At 43.4% G+C, this 19,414-nt stretch overlaps 1 protein-coding gene across 2 annotated transcripts in view; it reads right to left on the bottom strand.

Moving 5' to 3' along the window:
• The window catches only part of Ncoa5 (nuclear receptor coactivator 5), a 37,270-nt gene extending 18,161 nt beyond the window's left edge, over positions 1-19,109 (bottom strand). For both annotated transcript variants that reach the window (XM_027423425.2, XM_027423426.2), the window contains exons 1-2: positions 18,976-19,109; positions 2,848-2,914 (exon numbers count right to left, since the gene is read on the bottom strand). In XM_027423425.2, coding sequence (XP_027279226.1) covers positions 2,848-2,885 — 38 coding nt within the window. In that variant the 5' untranslated portion in view covers positions 2,886-2,914; positions 18,976-19,109. The remainder of the gene's footprint in view (positions 1-2,847; positions 2,915-18,975) is intronic.
• Positions 19,110-19,414: the final 305 nt, after the last annotated feature.

Genomic DNA, 19,414 nt, shown 5'->3' with positions numbered 1-19,414 from the left:
AGTTCTCTCTAATGCTGTTTATGTTTGTTTGCTTGTGGAAAGCTATTATTAAAAGAAAAAAATATTATTCCTTCCTGTGGTAGTTTTAGTAAGAATGGCCCTTTATTTGATTAAGAATATGAATATATATATATATGTATATATACACACACACACACACACACACACACACACACACACACTTGAATGCTTAATTACCAAGAAGTAAGTGTGACATATATTTGAAAGGATTAGGAGGAGGTGTGTCACTGGGAGTGGTCTTTGCGCTTTCAGAAGTCCGGAGTTTCTCAGACTATGAGCCAGTGCCATGAGTCCTGCCATGCCCCTGCCCTAATGACAATGTACTAATAAGCCTCTGAGACTGTAAGATAGCCCCCAATTAAATGCTTCCTTTCCCAAGAGTTGTCCTGATCACCACGCCTCTTCACAGTAATAGAAGAAAGACTAAGACGCTGTCCTTATAGATGACATTATGTAGCAGCATTTTAGGATGGGATGAAATTAATCTCTTTAATTTAGTGCCCTGGCAATGGCTACACCGGATTCCAAACAGGTGAGCTGATTTTTCCAAAACTGCAATGTTGAATATTTATAAGCAACTAGAAATGTGAGAAGCACCTGGCTAAACACCATTAGGATGATACAAAATGCCCCTTTAATTCATAACAGAAACAAGAATGACTGTTCTATGAACTGTGGGTGTACTTTCCTTATTTTGTTTCCAGTCTGTAAAAACATAACTGCTTCTATCCAGATATCACAAGCATCACAGGGGGAGGATTTTTCTAGCAGAGTCAATGTCTTCATAGTTATAAACTGCATACTCACTCAAGCCACTTAATTGAAAAAAATACACACTAGAGCTCTCTGGAAATAACACACATCAAGTCTCCTCTTTCAAGTCACTGGCAATTATAACTTCAACCTGAAACCATTTAATTCTGACCATGAGATGCAAACTTTTGGCTACCCCACTCCATGTTTATTGAGGCAGTGAGTAACAATGGAGATGGGACTGCCCTAAATCTATACCACAATCAGATGCAGCCTGATGGAAGAAGACAATACATGGACATTTTTTAAGTTTTAAGAATTTGTGTCCTCTAGGTTACTTACACATACCTGTAAGTCAACCAACACAGTATTTACCTGAAAGCCACAATCATTCTTTTGCTTTTGTTTTTGTTTTTAAACTTTATTTATTTATTTATTTTTATTCATTTATTTATTTATTGAGACAGCTCTAATGTATCCCAGGCTGGTCTTGAACTCATTATGTAGCCGATGATGACCTTGAACTCCTTTTTGTCTCTACTTCTCAAGTGCTGGGATTATGGCCTGCACCACCACACAGAGTTTATGTGGTGCTGGGGATTGAACCCAGAGCTTAGTACACACAAGGCAAGCCTTCTACCAACTGAGCTATACTTGCAGCCTGTCACAGGCATTAAAGGGTTAGAAGAAAAAAATACAATGTGCCTTCTTGTACAGTGAAACCAAAAGCTAGGACGTCCATGTGACAGCTGTGGCGTAGCTGCAGTTGTGTTGAATTCAACTCCTCTGTACATTAGGGTTCTGTTTGGAGAACTAAGCTTAGTTCACGCAGGGAATGCAGTTTGGTTTAAAAATTACATTTACAGCTGGGTGGTGGTGGCGGTGGCGCACGCCTTCAATCCCAGCACACAAGAGGCAGAGGCAGGTGGATCTCTGTGAGTTTGAGGTCAACCTGGTCTACAAAGCTAGTTCCAGGACAGCTAGGGCTACATAGAGAGAACCCGGTCTCAAAAACAAAAACAAAACAAAATTTACATTTACTCTGTCTATGCAGGGGGTGCCACGGCGCACACATGTGGAGGTTAGAGGAGATTTATATGAGTCAGTTCTCTCCTTCTACTATGTTGGTCCTAGGGATCCAACTCAAGCTGCCAGGTTGGTGTCAAATATCTGTTCCCTCTGAGACATTTCACTGGCCTGGAATATGCTTTCTCGTAGGCTGTACTCTCTGTGGAAATCTGGCATTTTACCTAGGAGCAAAGGCAAAATCCAGAGTACACGTGAGCGAGCCTTCAAGAGACATCAGATATGAACTATATTTCGTCGATCTGCATCGGCACGGAACTGCACATACTGCATCCCACTTGTGAGCTGCTATGGACCACCAAGTGTGTATACAATCTCAATGGAGCACTGGCAAAGCTTTTCCTTTGTATCTTGAGAGTACACACCAAGGATATGACTTTTTGTCTATACTGGAAGGAAGACCACACTAGGAAAATACCCTCTATGTTCAGAAAAGCTCAGAAAAAGGAAGACTTTTGAGAAGTGGAGTGTTTTGCCCTTTTTATTTCCCCTCAAACAAGTAACCCAAACATGCGAGCACACGGGATCTGCAGCACAGGCACAGCAGCAATCTCTCAAGCAGCTCTTTCTGCAAACCTGGGTTAACATCTGGGCCGGCAGCAATTTGCAATGAAGAGTCAAATCTCTGCTGCCTGCTGCAGTGCAGCATGGCAGGCACACACCAACACGACCCTGGGGCCCTCTTCCTGCTCTGAAGGCTCCCAATGACACGTGAGCTGGGGAAAGATAGAGGTTTATCCTCTTCCAATTGCCTGCAATTCATGCTGCAAGCTGAACTTGCTGGTTTTGTCACCGAAAACACAAAGCTTCCTCTGTATCTCATGATGTATGATTTTAAAAAGTAGTAAGGCCCTTCACACAGGGTTCTTGTTTGCTTGAGCGGTTCTGATTTGTTGGGGGAAAGAAAAGACCCTTGATGTGTGAAGTTGGGCTTAACTCCCCAAAGCCCAACTCTCCCAGGTAACTCACTGCTTCAGGGTACTTTACCTTCGTGTGGGGCTGGGTCTTGATGGAGCCGTATTCATATTTCTTCTTTCCGCTGCCTTATTAATATCTGAAAAGAATAATCAACCCATCTGTTCAATGCTACGGAATAAAAACAAGATCATCAGCACATTTTATATGAAAGCAACAACCAAAAATAAAGAAAGAAAGAAAAGAAAAAGAAAGAAAGGAGGAAAAAAAAACCTACATTGGCAACCAGCTGGTAAAAGGAAATCCATTCAAGAGATTTACTGGCACTTGGACAGTTTTTATTATTAAGTTAAGGGTGTATGGTCTCATGACTTACAGGTTAAAAGATGACCCTCTATTTTGTACATAAAAATAATTTGCATAAATTTAATTATGTCAACATCTCAATACCCTGCCAAATGCTAAACTTAACGTTGCCTTGTCCAAAGGGAGGCAAAGATGGCTATCAGATGGATATTTGTGTGTGTGTGGGGGGGGAGGTAAATAATTCTACTTTGTTATAAAGAAGCTAGAATTAAGTCTTAAAGCATCACTATTCAGTGAAATACAGCCTTTTAATGTATTTTGGGTTGCTTTCCATTGGATGAAAATCTTCCAGAATGAGATGTAGGAGAGAAACTAATTTTTAAATCAAAGAATATCATTTGTTCACATCCATAAGCCAAGGTAAGAATGAACATTTTGTATATGGGTTGTGAGAAACCATTCCTGTCATTTAGAGAGGGTGGCATGTGCCACAGGATAAATAAGGAAGGATACCGGTGTCTTTAAGAGCTTAGAGAAAAGCTGATAAACACACACAGTTAAAATATGTTTTGTTAAAATACCACATTCTAAGAGGTAACAAGAGTACTTAAGGAAACACACCAATCTGATTCAAAATAACACCTGATCTTCTCAGGAAACAAATGAATGGATTAGAACTTCCAAACTTGACAAATGAAACACACTGCTTCATCCCTCTTGTTCCATGTAAGCAGTGACAGCATCACAGCCAGTGACTCAAATGGTATTAAGCACTCAGATAATAGAATGCTTTAAAACAATAGTTATGCATTAAAAAAAAAAGCCCAAGCAGTTTCCAATCATGTGCAAGCCCACAGCAGTATGAAAAACTTCAAATGGTCTAGTATAGGCTCCACTCACCCTGTAAGATGCCCATTTTTAAGTTCTCATGCAAGTGAGGAAGACCTGTAACTCCACTTAAATCAGAAGTCTCTACATTAAGACCTGGAGGATGTTTCTGAGAAAACTGAAGAGAACATGAATCTACACAGCCAGAGAAACTTACTCTGCCCAAATCATTCTTTACCTTCTGAATTACCAAGTCACAGAATATAATCTCTATTTAAAGCCAGGGTATATTTTCTAAGTTAAGACTTGACTTGAAATGGCTGCCAGAGGTTTGATACTGTGGAAGGAGCTTCTGTAATTTACAGTTAAGTTCACAAATATCCAAATCATACATTATATACCAACAGGCATCACAGTGAACGATTAACTGCAGGTGTGATGGCTGGACAGCTTTTGGATGTTGGTTCTTTCCTTCTATTACATGGGTTCCAGGGATCAAGCTCAGGTTGTCGGCTTGGCAAGCAGGTATCTTTACCCACTGAGCATAGCTCTGAGTCACATTTTTAAAAAAATGTATAATTGTGAAGAATAAGTTCAGCTTTGCAAGGGCTTATATCAATGACCTAGCCTGATCACTACACACTTCAAGTACAGAGCAGACAGGGTTTGGAGGAAATATAATACCTCTAACTACTTACACATAGTCCTCATATTATCACTGGGACTACCAGACCCCTGAACATGATGTCAATGAGGAGGCCTCTGCACTCTAGGGGGCCCCTGGTCATGGATTAGTATTTTTCCTTGGTGTAAGAAGGGACTTTGAGAGCCCACCCCACGTGAAGGGATGCACTCTTTCCCTGGACACATAGGGAAGGGCCCAGGCCCAGCCCCAGCCCAGGAAGATGTGGTGGACTTTGTGGAGCCCCTGTGGAGGGCCCTACCCTGCCTGGGGAGTAGAGGGTGGATGGGTAGGGGGGTATGTGGGGGGGTAGGAGGGGTGTGGGGGAGAGGGAGAAGGGATTGACATGTGAAACAAGCTTGTTCCTAATTTGAACTAACAAAAAAAATATAAAAAAAAAATCACTGGGACTCACCTAGTATATGCACACAAATGGTGCTGTATGTTTGTAGCACAAGTTGCTTTGAACTCAAGATCTTCCTGCTGGATAGATACCCTGGAGAGCTGGGATTTTTTAGGTGCCATACTGTTCCCTGTGGTATTAAGTTAACTGGTAAGTTTCTGTCTAACCCTCTACATATGAAAGGGTATTACACTGTATCCAGTCTGTGAGTGCTACCATATAGGAATTACAAGATCACAGTGGTTATATATTATGAAAATTTGAGACAAAACTGGTTCGAGATAGGAAGGGGATATTTTACATTCAAGTTGCTAAAAACAATTCAAAGATTACTTAAACAACACTTAAGATTATATACTTAAGCCATTTTTTTTATCACAACTTCTTTGTAGTATTTTCTTGAATAATACAAAGCAATGATATATATGGATGTTGTGCCTTATGCTTCCTCTACAAAAAAAGAAAAGAAAAAGAAAAGAGGATTCAACTCCTCACCCTTTCCCCACTTCTTCCTTCTTTGAGACAGGCTAGTCCCAATTTCAAGACAATCCTCCTGTATCAGTCTTCCAAGTGCTGTATTACAGGTGTGCGTCACCATAACTAGTTTTGTTTTGTGGCTCTAGCAAGCAAGTTCTCTAACACTGAGTTGCATTCTCAACACAAACTACATTTTTCACTTTGGAGGCCAACACACTTTTAGTGTGATTGCCAAATGTTTGCCTTTTTGCCTTCATTTCACCAATCTTTCAGCTTGGTTGACATACAGAGACAATGAAATGGAATTTTCTGGCTAAGAATCTCATTTAGGAGGACTGCCCATTAGGGTAGTGTGGAGAGGTTTTCAGTCAGTAGTGAAACCATTGTCAACATTGTTGTTGAAGCCCTCAGGATCGAAGCACACACAAACCTCCGCCACAGGAGGCAAAGGTTTGGCTAGGGAGCGTCTCTTTGAAAATGCACATGCAGTTACTGGCAAAAGAGCTTTTGTACTAATCACATTATCTTCTTCCTGACTCCTCAGAGAGCTAGACAGCCAACATCAAGGAAACAGAAATGAGATTCATCTCAAGGAGAAGAAAAATGGCAGCAAGAGTCACCTCTTTTTGGACATGAAATAGGGACTTATGATTGGCTAGTAGTCAGTCAATAGGAGGGTGGCAGCAACTTGGGAATATTTCCAAAGACAGGTGGAATGCCTCTTTTGAGTAAAAAATGGCTTCTTTCTGATGGGGGATGTTCTTCTGTATATATTTTTCTCTTAATGGTTGATGAATAAAACACTAGCCAGGCAGAAGTATAGGCGGGGTTACCAGATCAGGAGAATTCTGGGTAGAGGAGGAGGCAGAGAGAAGCTGTCAGGGAGACACCATGTAGCTACAGGGAAGACAGGACTTGAGGGCATTCCTTGGTAAATAAGGCCATGTAGAAACACACAGATTAATAGTTATGGGTTAATAATTAAGAGGGAGCTAGTTATTAAGAAGTCTGAGCCATTGACCAAACAGTTTATGAATTATACATAATATAAGTCTCTGTGTGTTTATTTGGGGCAGAGTAGCTTTGGGACCAGGCAGAACAGAAACTTCCATCCACATCTTTCTGTTTCTATGACACATTATTCTGGTCAAACACCTTTATAAAATCCAAACAAAGTCTCTCAATGTCTTCTCCACTTTTGTCTGGATACTACTTGTAGAGTTAAATCATTTTATCAGCAAGATGAGTGCGATTCACTATTACCATAATCACCAAGAGATACATACATAACCTTGGTCCAAACACCTGTGATTGCCAAGCAGTCTTCTGAAAGCTTCAAGTTAAGAGCACTTCTCAGTAAAATATTTTTTTTTTCAAGAAAACTAACACCAATGAAGGGATTTACAGGAAAAGGAGAAACTGGAAAAATAATCAAGAAAACATGTTATACAGAAGCAGCAAAGCCATTTTAAACCATGAAAGAATAGGTGAAAATTTTCCAAACAGTGTATAGTTCCCAATCTACAGTTTTATTTCAAACCAAAATGCCAGACAGGGCTCAACAGCGGCCCTTGAGTTATAAACCCACGTGTTGCATTCATAGTACCATGAATTGCTTTGGTCAACATGCACGCACACACACACACACACACACACACACACACACACACACACACACACACACAGAGAGAGAGAGAGAGACAGAGAGAGAGAGAGAGAGAGAGAGAGAGAGAGAGAGAATAAACCATTATAAAACAAAGGTTTTTGTTGCTGTTTCTGCCATGTGAAGCAAGCTCTCTACTATGGAGCCATAGACATGGCCTTTGAAACAACCTTCAAACTACATTTTTCTACTTAGCAGGCTACAGCAACAGAAAACAATGAGCATGAGACATAACAGCAGTGTGAACCATGAGACTTACATGGTTCACAGCACCACTATTACTGCTGAAACATATTCCAGAAGCCATATAATTCTAATAACTGCCAACAAATAAAACTTCCACCAAAGTTTAGCTGAAAACCAACTAACAATCAGGAGTGACTAAACTGGCATTATATGAAGATGACACCATTTGCAAAACCATACCTGTAATGATAAATCTTTCCACCAAGCTGCCTGAGCCCGCCACATGGGTGCCCAAAATAACACACAGAGTCTTATATTAATTACAATGCTGCTGGCCAATGACTAGGATTTCTTATCTGCTATCTCTGTCTTAAGTATCAACCATAATTATTAATCTATATGTTTTATAAAGACTTTTCTGATGAGAATGCTGGTGGCATGCATCCTCTTGTTGGGCTCACATGGCAGCTCCTGAGAGAAGAGAGGAGGAGGAAGAGCGATTTCCTGCTTCTCCCTGCTTACAATATGAGTCTGCCTGCTATGTGACTACCTGCCTAGATCACAAGACTTCTTTTTACTACATTTCCCAGAATTCTCAACTCCTAGTCCCACTTATCTTGTTCCCCTATTGGCCAACAGTGCTTTATTCAATAACCAATAAGATAAACACACACAGAAGGACCTCCCCCATAACACACCCACAAAGACAACAAATATCACCTACTGAATTTCCAAAATCACAGTTTCTAAAGATGGCAGCTTTGGTGACATGTGTAAATCAGGAAAACTGTGATGAGTTTTACTGTCACATGCCAGTGATTAAAAAAAAAAAAAAAAAAAAAAAAAAAAAAAAAAAAAGCCATGCTGGCCAGGCAGTGGTGGCACACATCTTTAATCCCAGCGCTTGGGAGGCAGATGCAGTTGGATCTCTTTCAGTTTGAGGCCAGCCTAGTGGTCTACAGAGTGAGTTCCAGGATTATAACATGGAAAAACCCTGTCTCAAAAAACAAAAAACAAACACACAAAAAAAGCCATTCTTGTTGCATTTATTCTAATCAGCACTTTAAGCTAAATTCACTCTGAATACTATACATGCCCTCATATTTACCCCTTCATTCTGTATTTATTATATCTTTAACTGTATTAGCATAACATTCTTGGAAAGGGGCACGTATGAAGTGTTCATTCACTTTGTCCCCAAGCCTGCACAGAACACCATGTGAATGACTTGATCCAGTCCTTTCACAACTTTTCATTTGGAACTACACAGTGAGACCTTGTCTCAAAAATCCAATTTGCAGATGAGGAAATATGAGGGTCACAAAAAACATGTGGCTTATCTTAGGCCACACTATTATCAAGACAAAATTGTGGAGATCTGGGAGTTTAGGGCTCCCACATTAGAAGCTGCAGGGTCTTAGCCCAACCATGAAGGCTGAAGGGGGTTCAAGGAAGGGTAAGTGCACTGCTCCCCTGTTCCCCAGCCTCCCAGGATCCCGGAGACAATCAGATGAAGTGGGGAGTCTAGTCAAGCAGGAACTCATTTGTTGCCCCACAGCAAGCATCTTTTAAAGCAAAAAACTGCAGAGCGGGAAAACAGCCAGCCAATGGTTTTAAAGGTCAGCCTATCATGCACCTAGGCGCCCTGTGCTTTACCTCGTGAACACAGCTGTTCATGCAGTGACCTCATCTGGTTCCATCTTGGCAACCAATCACCCTTTTTTGCAAACCCCTGAGGACTCACCCTCCTGACTTCCCCTCTGCAGCATCTTTGACTGGCTCGTGTGCCCTTCACATTCCCCCTTTTGTTTTAGACCATGGCCCACCTCATTTCCAAGTACAGGCCTCTGGCACCTCCACAGAGGTTCACCTCTTATAGCACCTTTTGTCAAGGTTCACTCAAAAGGGAGAGAGCCTCAGGGCTGAGCCTATCACAACGTACACGAGGGGTCATCAGTTGGATCTCTTGAGTCTTTGTTCTGATTAGTCTGACCAGCCTATTGAAAAGGCAAGGCCCAAAGACACAGATTAAGGTTATTATTATAAAGGGACCCACCAGGGTGGAGATCAGGGTCATTGATGGCCCAATGAGCTGGTGGCCTAGTGTTGGCTGGACCGTTCTTAGAGGGTCTTTCCATTTGACCTTAACTTGGGGTTTGGGGTCTAGGTGCCCCCAATGTTTTTATAACTTAGATTCAGTTGCTCCCTTAGAAAAATTCAAAATATTAATAGTAAATAAAGCCATTTACTATTGGCTTTGTAAATGTTGTAAATGGGAGCTGATTCCCCCTTTTTGTTTTAAAGGTTGTTCTTTAAGGCACTGATGGTTTCTTTCTACAATTGCATGTCCCTGGGGGTTGTAAAGGATTCCTGTAGTATGTTTGATGTGCCATCTATCGAAACATTCTGCCATGGAATTACTGGCAAAGCAAGGGCCATTATCAGTCTTAACCTGTGTGAGTAATCCCAGGGCTGAGAAACACTAGAGGAAGTGGGCTTGAGCATGTTTGTTCTTTAACCCCTGTATGTGCAGTGGCTCAGTAGGCCCCTGAATAAGTGTCTATGGAGACAAAAACATACTTCTGTTTGCCAAAAAGCTAGAAAATGACTAACATCGTTTGTTAGAGGTTATTGGACCTTAACCCTCTAGGGTTAACTCCTGGCAGATGGAGAGGGGGAGCTCTTAGATATGGTTGACATGATTTGCAGGAGTGAACTATCTTTTTTAGTTCTTTTGTAGAATCATTGGGAATCTGTTATGTAGTCCTCTCCAATTGACATGGTCATATCATGCAATTGGGTGGCTTCCTGTAGAGTTAGTGCCTCTGGGGCTGTTGCCAGTCTATCTGCCCACTCATTGCCCTCAGTCAGGAACTCTGGGAGGCTGGAGTGCCCCCAAAGGTGTTGAAGGTAAAATTGGTGCCTCTCAACCCTCTAAAAGGGCTTTAAGAACCACCATGAGGGAGGATATAGGGTTATTATCTAATCAGATGTGTGCTTGTGGGATATGGGGAGATGTCCTGAAATGCCAGCGTCACAGCCAGCATTTCCTTATATTGGGCAGAACCCTGGCAGGGTTGAAATCTTTGGTGGCTTGGTGTCGCTTGGTGTCCCCTAAAGGCAACCTAGGCAGAGCCCATTCAGCCTCCCTTAGTGAGGATGCAGATGGCCTCAGGGATGGGCTCAGAGGGAGACAAGGAGGGCATTCCGAGGGGGAGTCTCTGTAAAAGAGATGCCCATTTGGACGGTCCACAGTGGCAATCAACACTCCCCATAAATCCTTCTACGGTGAGAGCAAGGCAAGTATTAGCACAAGCAAGCCATTCAACATCCACCACCCGAAAGAGGAAGACAATGGTATGGGGTCTAGCCCATAGTGTCACCGGGCCTAGGTCCTGCCCTGTATAATGACACCAGTGAGCTGATCTGCCTGAGAGTAGACCCGGGTGTACCTCCCAAAGAGATATGGATCCATTCCAACAGCTCCCCGTCCTGGGTTAGAACCACTGTAACCTCAGGCTCCAGCAAACAGCCAAGGCCTAGTCCCCAAATACCTCCCAAGAGAGCATTTGTCCAAGGCCTTCTGAAAGACAAGGTGCATCTCGTGGTGCTCTTTTGTCATGGTTATACTATCATGAGGCAGCTTGTCCTTTAGCAGGGTGTATAGGGGTACCAGGTCTTCTGTGGGGATTGATACCCAGGGTCTCAGCCAATTAATCTCCCACAGTAAGTGCTGGAGCTGGTCAGGGTCACAGATTCAGAGGCACCTCCAGAACAGGTTTAAGTGGGGTAGCCTGTGTCAGCGTGAGCTATGACCCAAGTGCTTTGAAGGGGGGTACCTTCTGGACCTTTTCTGGGCCCACAGTAAAGCTACCTTTTTTAAACAATTGGAGTACCTAGGCAACAAAGCCCTCCAGATATGCTGGATCCCGATGTCCCAAAATTAAGTCATCCATATAAGCATATATTATTGAATCCTCTGATTTAGCATAGGCCTTAAGAGAGGAACAAGATACTGTTAACAGAAAGCCAGGCTATTAGCCATACCCTGTAGTAGCACTACCCATTCAAAACATTGAACAGGTCTGGAATAATTAAGAGAAGGAAGAAAGAAGGCAAATTTATCACAATTCTCTGGATGTAGTGGTATAGAAAAGAAGCAATCCTTAATATCAATCACTACAAATGTGTATTCTGTGGGAACAGCAGGACTCCAGGGCATGCCCCTTAAGAGGTGCCCACTAGTTCCATCCTCTCATTTATCTTGTGCAAATCTTGGAGCAAACAGAAGTATGTTTTTGTCTCCATAGACACTTATTCAGGGGCCTACTGAGCCACTGCACATACAGGGGTTAAAGAACAAACATGCTCAAGCCCACTTCCTCTAGTGTTTCTCAGCCCTGGGATTACTCACACAGGTTAAGACTGATAATGGCCCTTGCTTTGCCAGTAATTCCATGGCAGAATGTTTCGATAGATGGCACATCAAACATACTACAGGAATCCTTTACAACCCCCAGGGACATGCAATTGTAGAAAGAAACCATCAGTGCCTTAAAGAACAACCTTTAAAACAAAAAGGGGGAATCAGCTCCCATTTACAACATTTACAAAGCCAATAGTAAATGGCTTTATTTACTATTAATATTTTGAATTTTTCTAAGGGAGCAACTGAATCTAAGTTATAAAAACATTGGGGGCACCTAGACCCCAAACCCCAAGTTAAGGTCAAATGGAAAGACCCTCTAAGAACGGTCCAGCCAACACTAGGCCACCAGCTCATTGGGCCATCAATGACCCTGATCTCCACCCTGGTGGGTCCCTTTATAATAATAACCTTAATCTGTGTCTTTGGGCCTTGCCTTTTCAATAGGCTGGTCAGACTAATCAGAACAAAGACTCAAGAGATCCAACTGATGACCCCTCGTGTACGTTGTGATAGGCTCAGCCCTGAGGCTCTCTCCCTTTTGAGTGAACCTTGACAAAAGGTGCTATAAGAGGTGAACCTCTGTGGAGGTGCCAGAGGCCTGTACTTGGAAATGAGGTGGGCCATGGTCTAAAACAAAAGGGGGAATGTGAAGGGCACACGAGCCAGTCAAAGATGCTGCAGAGGGGAAGTCAGGAGGGTGAGTCCTCAGGGGTTTGCAAAAAAGGGTGATTGGTTGCCAAGATGGAACCAGATGAGGTCACTGCATGAACAGCTGTGTTCACGAGGTAAAGCACAGGGCGCCTAGGTGCATGATAGGCTGACCTTTAAAACCATTGGCTGGCTGTTTTCCCGCTCTGCAGTTTTTTGCTTTAAAAGATGCTTGCTGTGGGGCAACAAATGAGTTCCTGCTTGACTAGACTCCCCACTTCATCTGATTGTCTCTGGGATCCTGGGATGCTTCGGTCAGCAGATCTGAGCTGAAGCCCTACTAAGGAATTCAGTGAAACCACTTGATTTCTCTGAGCCTGTGTCTTCTTGATAAAAATGAATATTCTAGTGTTTGGTATATTGATTCAATGAGACAAATCAACTAAAGATTCACTGAGAATCATGAAGATAAGCTAATCTAAAGTAAACCATGGACTACAAAAAATTTAAAATATAGTTTTAAAGCTGGTAAGATTCAGTGAAACAGCAAAATAGCAAAGCTTAGTTTTCAGGAAACTAAGTCAATGAACTTGAAAAGGATAGTTTATAATTAACATACAGAATATTTCTTTTATGTTGTCATTTGTCAAATTCATACTGTATAAATCAGGCGGTGTGGTGTATGCCTTTAATCCTAGCATTCGGGAGGCAGAGGCAAGTGGATCTCTGAGTTTGAGGCCAGCCTGGTCTACAGAGTGAGTTCCAGGACAGCCAGGGTTACAAAGAGAAACCCTTGTTTCGAAAAACCAAAACCAAAACAAACAAAATATTCTTATGTACTAGGCTGTCAGACATGCAGAAATGATAAGGCTCACATCCCTTACTGGGAAATCACAGGTGAAGGAGAAAGAAAGGAAGGACTGAAAGAAACAGTGGAACCTGAAGAGCAGCTTGGGAAAAGGGAAGAACTACCCAGCACATGTGAATGTAAAGGAATGATGCAAAAGATCTAACAGACCAGGAAACCATAGGATGTTTAGCCTGAGAAGAGCAGGATAGATGAAGCCAGTGTAAAACTAAATCTAGGTCACAAAACACTTTGCTATGAAAAAGGAAAAAACTGATGGTAAAAGGACGTACTAGATATGAGAAACGAACTAAACTACCAAAATGAAGCCAAGTTAACAAACCTTCATTGCCTAAAAACAAGGCAGCCTTTGCCAGGGAGGTGACTCCATGGATAAAGGCAATTGCCACAAAAGCCTGAGTTCAAACCCCAGTACCCATGTAAAGAAGGCAGAAAGTGACTCCACAGAGTTGTCCACTCTACACCACATGAATGCGGTGACATACGTGCACCCCACTAATATCATACACACACTAATAATAAAGTTTTCACAAATTTAAAGGACAGATGGTTGCCCGTTACAGTAGCATTGTTTGGGGACCATTAGTTTGACAGTAAAAGAAAAGAGGTGGAGAAAATTTCAAAGTATCATGATTTTACTTTTAATAATGGAATATAAAATGAACTGATGGTCAAAATAATAATAGCCACCAAGCTTCTTTCTAGACAGCTTTCTAACACCTTAATAGCCACAGTCTATTAGTTTGGTCCACTATTCAGAAAGAAAACAGATAATCATTCTTGACTTTCTTAGCATTACTTAAAAAATTTATAGCAAAAACACACAAAACAAAACAAACCCAAAACAACAACAAAAAGTTCCCATCATCTTAGCTTTTAGTTCAGTGCTGGGGGTAGAACTAGCGGCCTTGAGTACACTAGGCAAGTGCTCTAGTATCTGCTTCACCCAAGCCATCTTAACTCTTGTTAATGGACATGAGCAGGGGTGTGGACATTCACAGTCAGGAAGGAGAGTCTCACAAACAGTTTCATAAACTGTTCATCTTACAAAACTGAAACTCTATGTCCATGAAACAAAACCTTCCCATCCCTTCTCTCATGTATACACATGTTCCCACACATATTGCATACATATGCTCATTCCTATGCCACACTGCTTTAATGGTGATGTGTCAGTACCTCCTGGAAAGTTCATTTACACTCCCCACCTCCCCAGCCAACACACACACACACACACACACACACACACACACACACACACACACGCACACGCACTGAGGACAGAACCCAGCGCCACTGAGCTGAATCCCCAACCAAATGTTCAATTAAAAAATCAAATTCCTAGGCCCTGTCCTAAGTTTACAGAATCTGAGACCAGTATTCTGTAATTGAACTAAAGTCTAAGGGGACTCATCAAATACTCGGGAAGCACTAGTTTGTTACCTTTTTATCCCTCCAACTTACACAATATAACACAGTTAGGCCTTCCATTTACAAGTCTTCCTAAACCTGTTCAAATGGAAATAACAAACATCATCAACTGTCAGAAAGAAAATCTAGTCATAGCCAGGATTGTTGACAGCGACAACTTCTGGTTTATGCTCCCACTTGTTTTCAAAAGCTCCTAACTCTAAAAATGATTCAGCTTCATTCTGTGAACTAGATTGCTTCTTAAGTTTTTGGCTAAGTTGCAGTTTAGTCTCAACTAGAAACAAGAGGAATATTTAGAGTTTCTGTGGACCGTCAGATAGCTAATACCTTACATTAAGAACACCTTTTCCTAAAGAAGAATGTCTTCCAAGACACTAAACATTGCTTTAGTGGTGTGGATGTGAAAGTATGTATGTGGCTATCTTAACTTTTTCCTAAAAGTTGCATTTAGGTAGTAAAACAAAATACATCAAAGAGGACCCCAGGAACAAAATAATACAGACAGCCCTGGCTTGCAGATTTAAGAGTCTGATCTTCATTAGCCAGAGTACAGGCTAATGAAGGTAACATGCTTTCAAAAACAACATGCTCAATAAAGGAAAGCATTAAGATTGCACTCCCCTCCATGACACGGGTCAGTGAGCCCATAACTGTACCATTCCTAACTTAAGCCCCTGGAAACCTGTGAGGATGGTCCAGTTTCCTTTGGAGGTCACAGTGTGATTATACTTTTAAAACTGTTTTCAGGGACTGTGTGTTTCCATGTTTTAGCTATTGTCATAGCATCTTCTTTCTAATGGTTGATGTCTAAGGGTTAGTCTTCTTTCAACAGGGTTTTGGAAGATTTCTAAATAGACAGCCTAACTGTATGTTATACTGTGTAAGCCAGAGAAATAAATAGGTAATTGACACCCTGGTATTGCTTTAGACAGTAGCCTTGCCCTTACCTTTCATTATTAAAGCTTCTATTAATGAGAGTAACAGAGGGCCATTTTCTGTTGGGCACTGCTCTTTTAACTGTTTAACTCTAAGCAGAATAGTCCATACAACAGTGTATGCTGTTCACAGGGCTGTAAGGAGAACTCCTACACAGCTGCAGCTGATCTTTATCTGCCCTTAGTTTTCAGCACCTTCTGTTTAAAATAAGTAAATCATGTCTGAGAGTTTCCCAAGGGAACAAAGCTTATGAAAACCTTGGTTGAGAAAAATCCTGCACACTGTGATATTCCTTAATAGAGATTTTACATTTGGCATTGTCCCTTTGGAAGCTTGGTTAGGATGTTTTGGAGACACGGAAATCAACTTACTAAAGGTGCAAATTGGAGAATAATAAAAATGGCCCTTGGCTGGGGGAGTGGGCTCAGTCTGTGAGAATTTGAGCCCCCTCCAGCTGGGAAGACTAGATTCATCCTTAAGGTGCCCTGTCGTCTTTCCACAGGTCCTCAAGAACCCACATCTGTTCCACAATATAGGATAAATCTTTTAGCACACACACAAAAAGGTGACAGTGAACTTTGCAAGTATCAGTCTCAAAAACACATGGTAATCATTTGTCAACCACAAGGTATTCAGGAAGCAATGCAATAGAAAGAATAATTCTTTGGAGGAACACTTAAGTGGAGGAGTTCATGGGAAAACAGAGGGAAAATCATGAGATTATATTCATCTCTGGGACTACATTTATCTACATATCATACATACAGACACACACACAAGGTTAGGGGATTACATATATCTATATATCACACAGACACACACACACACACACACATTTATCTACATATCATACACACACACACACAAGGTTAGGGGATTACATATATCTATATATCACACAGATAGACACACACACGCACGCACGCACGCACGCACGCACACACACACACACACACACACACACGCGGGCGTTTAGCATATAGAGAGCCCTCAAAACTCCTAGACTATGGATACTATGCAACATTACCGAGTTTTGTGTATGAAATCTTTTATCTCCAACAATACTGTGGAAATTTTCTTAATATGTGATCTTGGGCAAGAACTTTTAAAACTCACTGAGCTGTCATTTCCATATATGCACAAAAACTTCCTAACACATATAGCAACACCAATGCACCCATCTTACAACTTGCAGAGCAAATGAGTGGTGTTTCCCACGTGCACTGCTAGCTGTGGATTCCCTCTGTAACTAAGTACCAAGGGTGAGTTTAGGAATAGAGACAGTATTTTTCATGCGGGGAGTCAAACACGGAAAACTGAAAGGCATATTCCAAAGATTTTCCTAAAATCACAGGTGAATTCCAGTTCTCACGGTAGCAATAAGCTTATAAAGGCACTGCCATCTGCAGGCCACAAACATGGAAGGCCTGTAATGGTTATTTAAAATGAAGTTTCAGAGCAAACCTTTGCTCCTGGGACTTCTAAAGCCTTTCCAAAAGCTGTTTATTGTTAGCTTGGGGCACTGGTAGATGAGGCTCCACTTGCTTAAGTTCTGAAATGGACTTCTGGGTAAAATAAAATTCTCCTTTCTTCTTTGCACGGGATTGCCACTTAGAAATTTGAGGACAATGAATGACCTTCTGTTTAGTTCTACTCTGTTCATACCAAGGTCAGCCCCAAGGAACACAGACAGACTTCTTGTCTTACACAGCCCCTGGTGGTGGGGTATCTGGAATGGCCCAAGTTGGCTTTTCTGAGTTTCCTTTTAGGAACTAAAGTAAATCTGCTCTCACATTTTATAAAAACCAAATTTATGAAGAGGTAAACAATGGGACATTGAACAGCTGATATTGAGAAAAATGCCTGCCATTTATTTTTGCAATGTGGTCAGCTCATTATACAAGAAAAAGCAGTCTCTACATTTATGTTGAGAGTATGCATGTCAGGGGTCCCAAAGAACATATAAAAGGTGAAAAGATGAGCTAAAGGGAAGAGACAAATCAAAAGGAAAGACATCCATGTTAACCATTGGTCAAACGGTCTCCAATCCCCACAAGGCAAAAACTACGGCCTTGTTCCAAAAGGTCGATACAAAGTTACTTTTCCACACTCAGACTGATACACAAGTACAGTTGTCAAAAGCCGCATCAGGGTTTGCAGAAATATCCTTTCATGAACTGTCAAGGTGGCTACCACAACTACAGTGCTATAAGAAAACTGAGGAGGCACACCCAGTGTATTTGAGGGATGATTCTTGCAGCTCCTGGGACTAAAGTCAATAATGGCAACCTTTTACAACGAGAATAATTATCATCCGAAGATCCCAAGCATTTCAGTGGGATCTGGAATGCCGCAGGGGGAAAAATTCTATATACAGTGAAAACCACAACACGACAATTAACCGGGTACTCCTAGGGCAGTGGTTCCCAAAGCCTGGAGCGCACAACTTCAGGAGGAACAAGGACACAGTGTTTATTTTAATAGACAGGTATTTATTTCTTTTTTAAATGAGCGTTAGAAAAATAACTGGCTTTCCATTATACGGCTTGGGGTTGAAGTTTCCGCCTTAAACAAATGTGTTGGGGGAGGGCGGTGGGGTCAGAGTCAGTTTTAAGAAAAACATTTAACATTTCGTAAACAGTACAGATGGCAGGCGGGCAATAAAGATGCAGCGCGAGGGACGGAAGCTGGGGAGACCTGGTCCTAAGCACAGCCCCTGGCCCGCTACCGTGGAGCGGGAAGGGCCCAGTGCTAGGGCCCGGGGAAGCCAGTAGGTTCTGGCGCCAAGTCCGTGCGAACCTCGGGTACGGTTTCTCTCGCCCGGTTCTCCGGGCCCAGGGTGCACTTGCACATAATTGGGCGAGCTGTCACACAAGCTGACATCTCGAGAATGCGCCCGGGGCGACAGCTCACCCCAGGTTGATCGGCGTGGGGGACGCCGCCCGGGTTCGAGTCCCGCCTGCGCCACTGACTCGCTGAGCCCCTCGCGCTCCTCCCTCCCCCGACCCCGGGCGAGCGGCTTCGCGAACCGGTGCCCAGGGCTTGCGCCACCCTACAAAGACGACTCGGCGGCGGCGGCGGCGACCCACGCGGGCCGCGATCGATGCCCACCTCAGCCCACCGTCGCTCGCCAACTGGGCTCGGCCAGAGCCGGGTGGGTCTGGGCCGACCGGAGCCGGAGGCAGCCGCGCCCCGCACCGGGCATGCGCAGCGTCGCGCGCGCGCGCCCGCCCGGAGAAGAGGCCGCGGCCTCGCGTCGAACGGACCCACAGCGGGCCCCCCCCCAACGGCCTGCCCCTCGGTCCTACGCCTCGGCGGACGGCCACCGCCTCCCGGCACTCACCGCTACCAGCGCGGCCGCCTCCCCGCCGCTTCTCCGCCTCAGGCCCGCCGCGACCGCCTCGGCTTCGCCCACCTGCCCGCCGTAGGACAAAGGCGCCACCAACCGACCAGCGCGGGCACGAGGCAATGGCGGCCGGGGCGGAGTGTGGAGGTGGTGGGGGCAGAGGGCGCGCACGCAGCGGCGGCCACGGCAGTGACGTAAAGAGCGTGCGGGTTTACGGCAGGGCCGAGTTGAGGCGTCCGTCTCCTTGGCGACGAGGGCGCGGCGCTGGCGCTGGGGCGGCGGTTAAGAACGCCGGCGGTTGCCTAGTAACGGGGTCTCTGTCGAGTACCGGCTGCACGCCTTGGCCTCCTCCTCAGTCTGGTTTTCTCCCGCTGCTTCCAGAGCCCCTTCCCTCCCCGGTAGCTGGGCAAATAGAACATTTAAGTCCCCCAGGGCT

This window comes from Cricetulus griseus, chromosome 6 (genome assembly GCF_003668045.3).
Source record: "Cricetulus griseus strain 17A/GY chromosome 6, alternate assembly CriGri-PICRH-1.0, whole genome shotgun sequence".
Taxonomy (NCBI): domain Eukaryota; kingdom Metazoa; phylum Chordata; class Mammalia; order Rodentia; family Cricetidae; genus Cricetulus; species Cricetulus griseus.
Note: the sequence above shows the minus strand (reverse complement) of the source record. Positions and strands in the feature narration are given on the sequence as shown.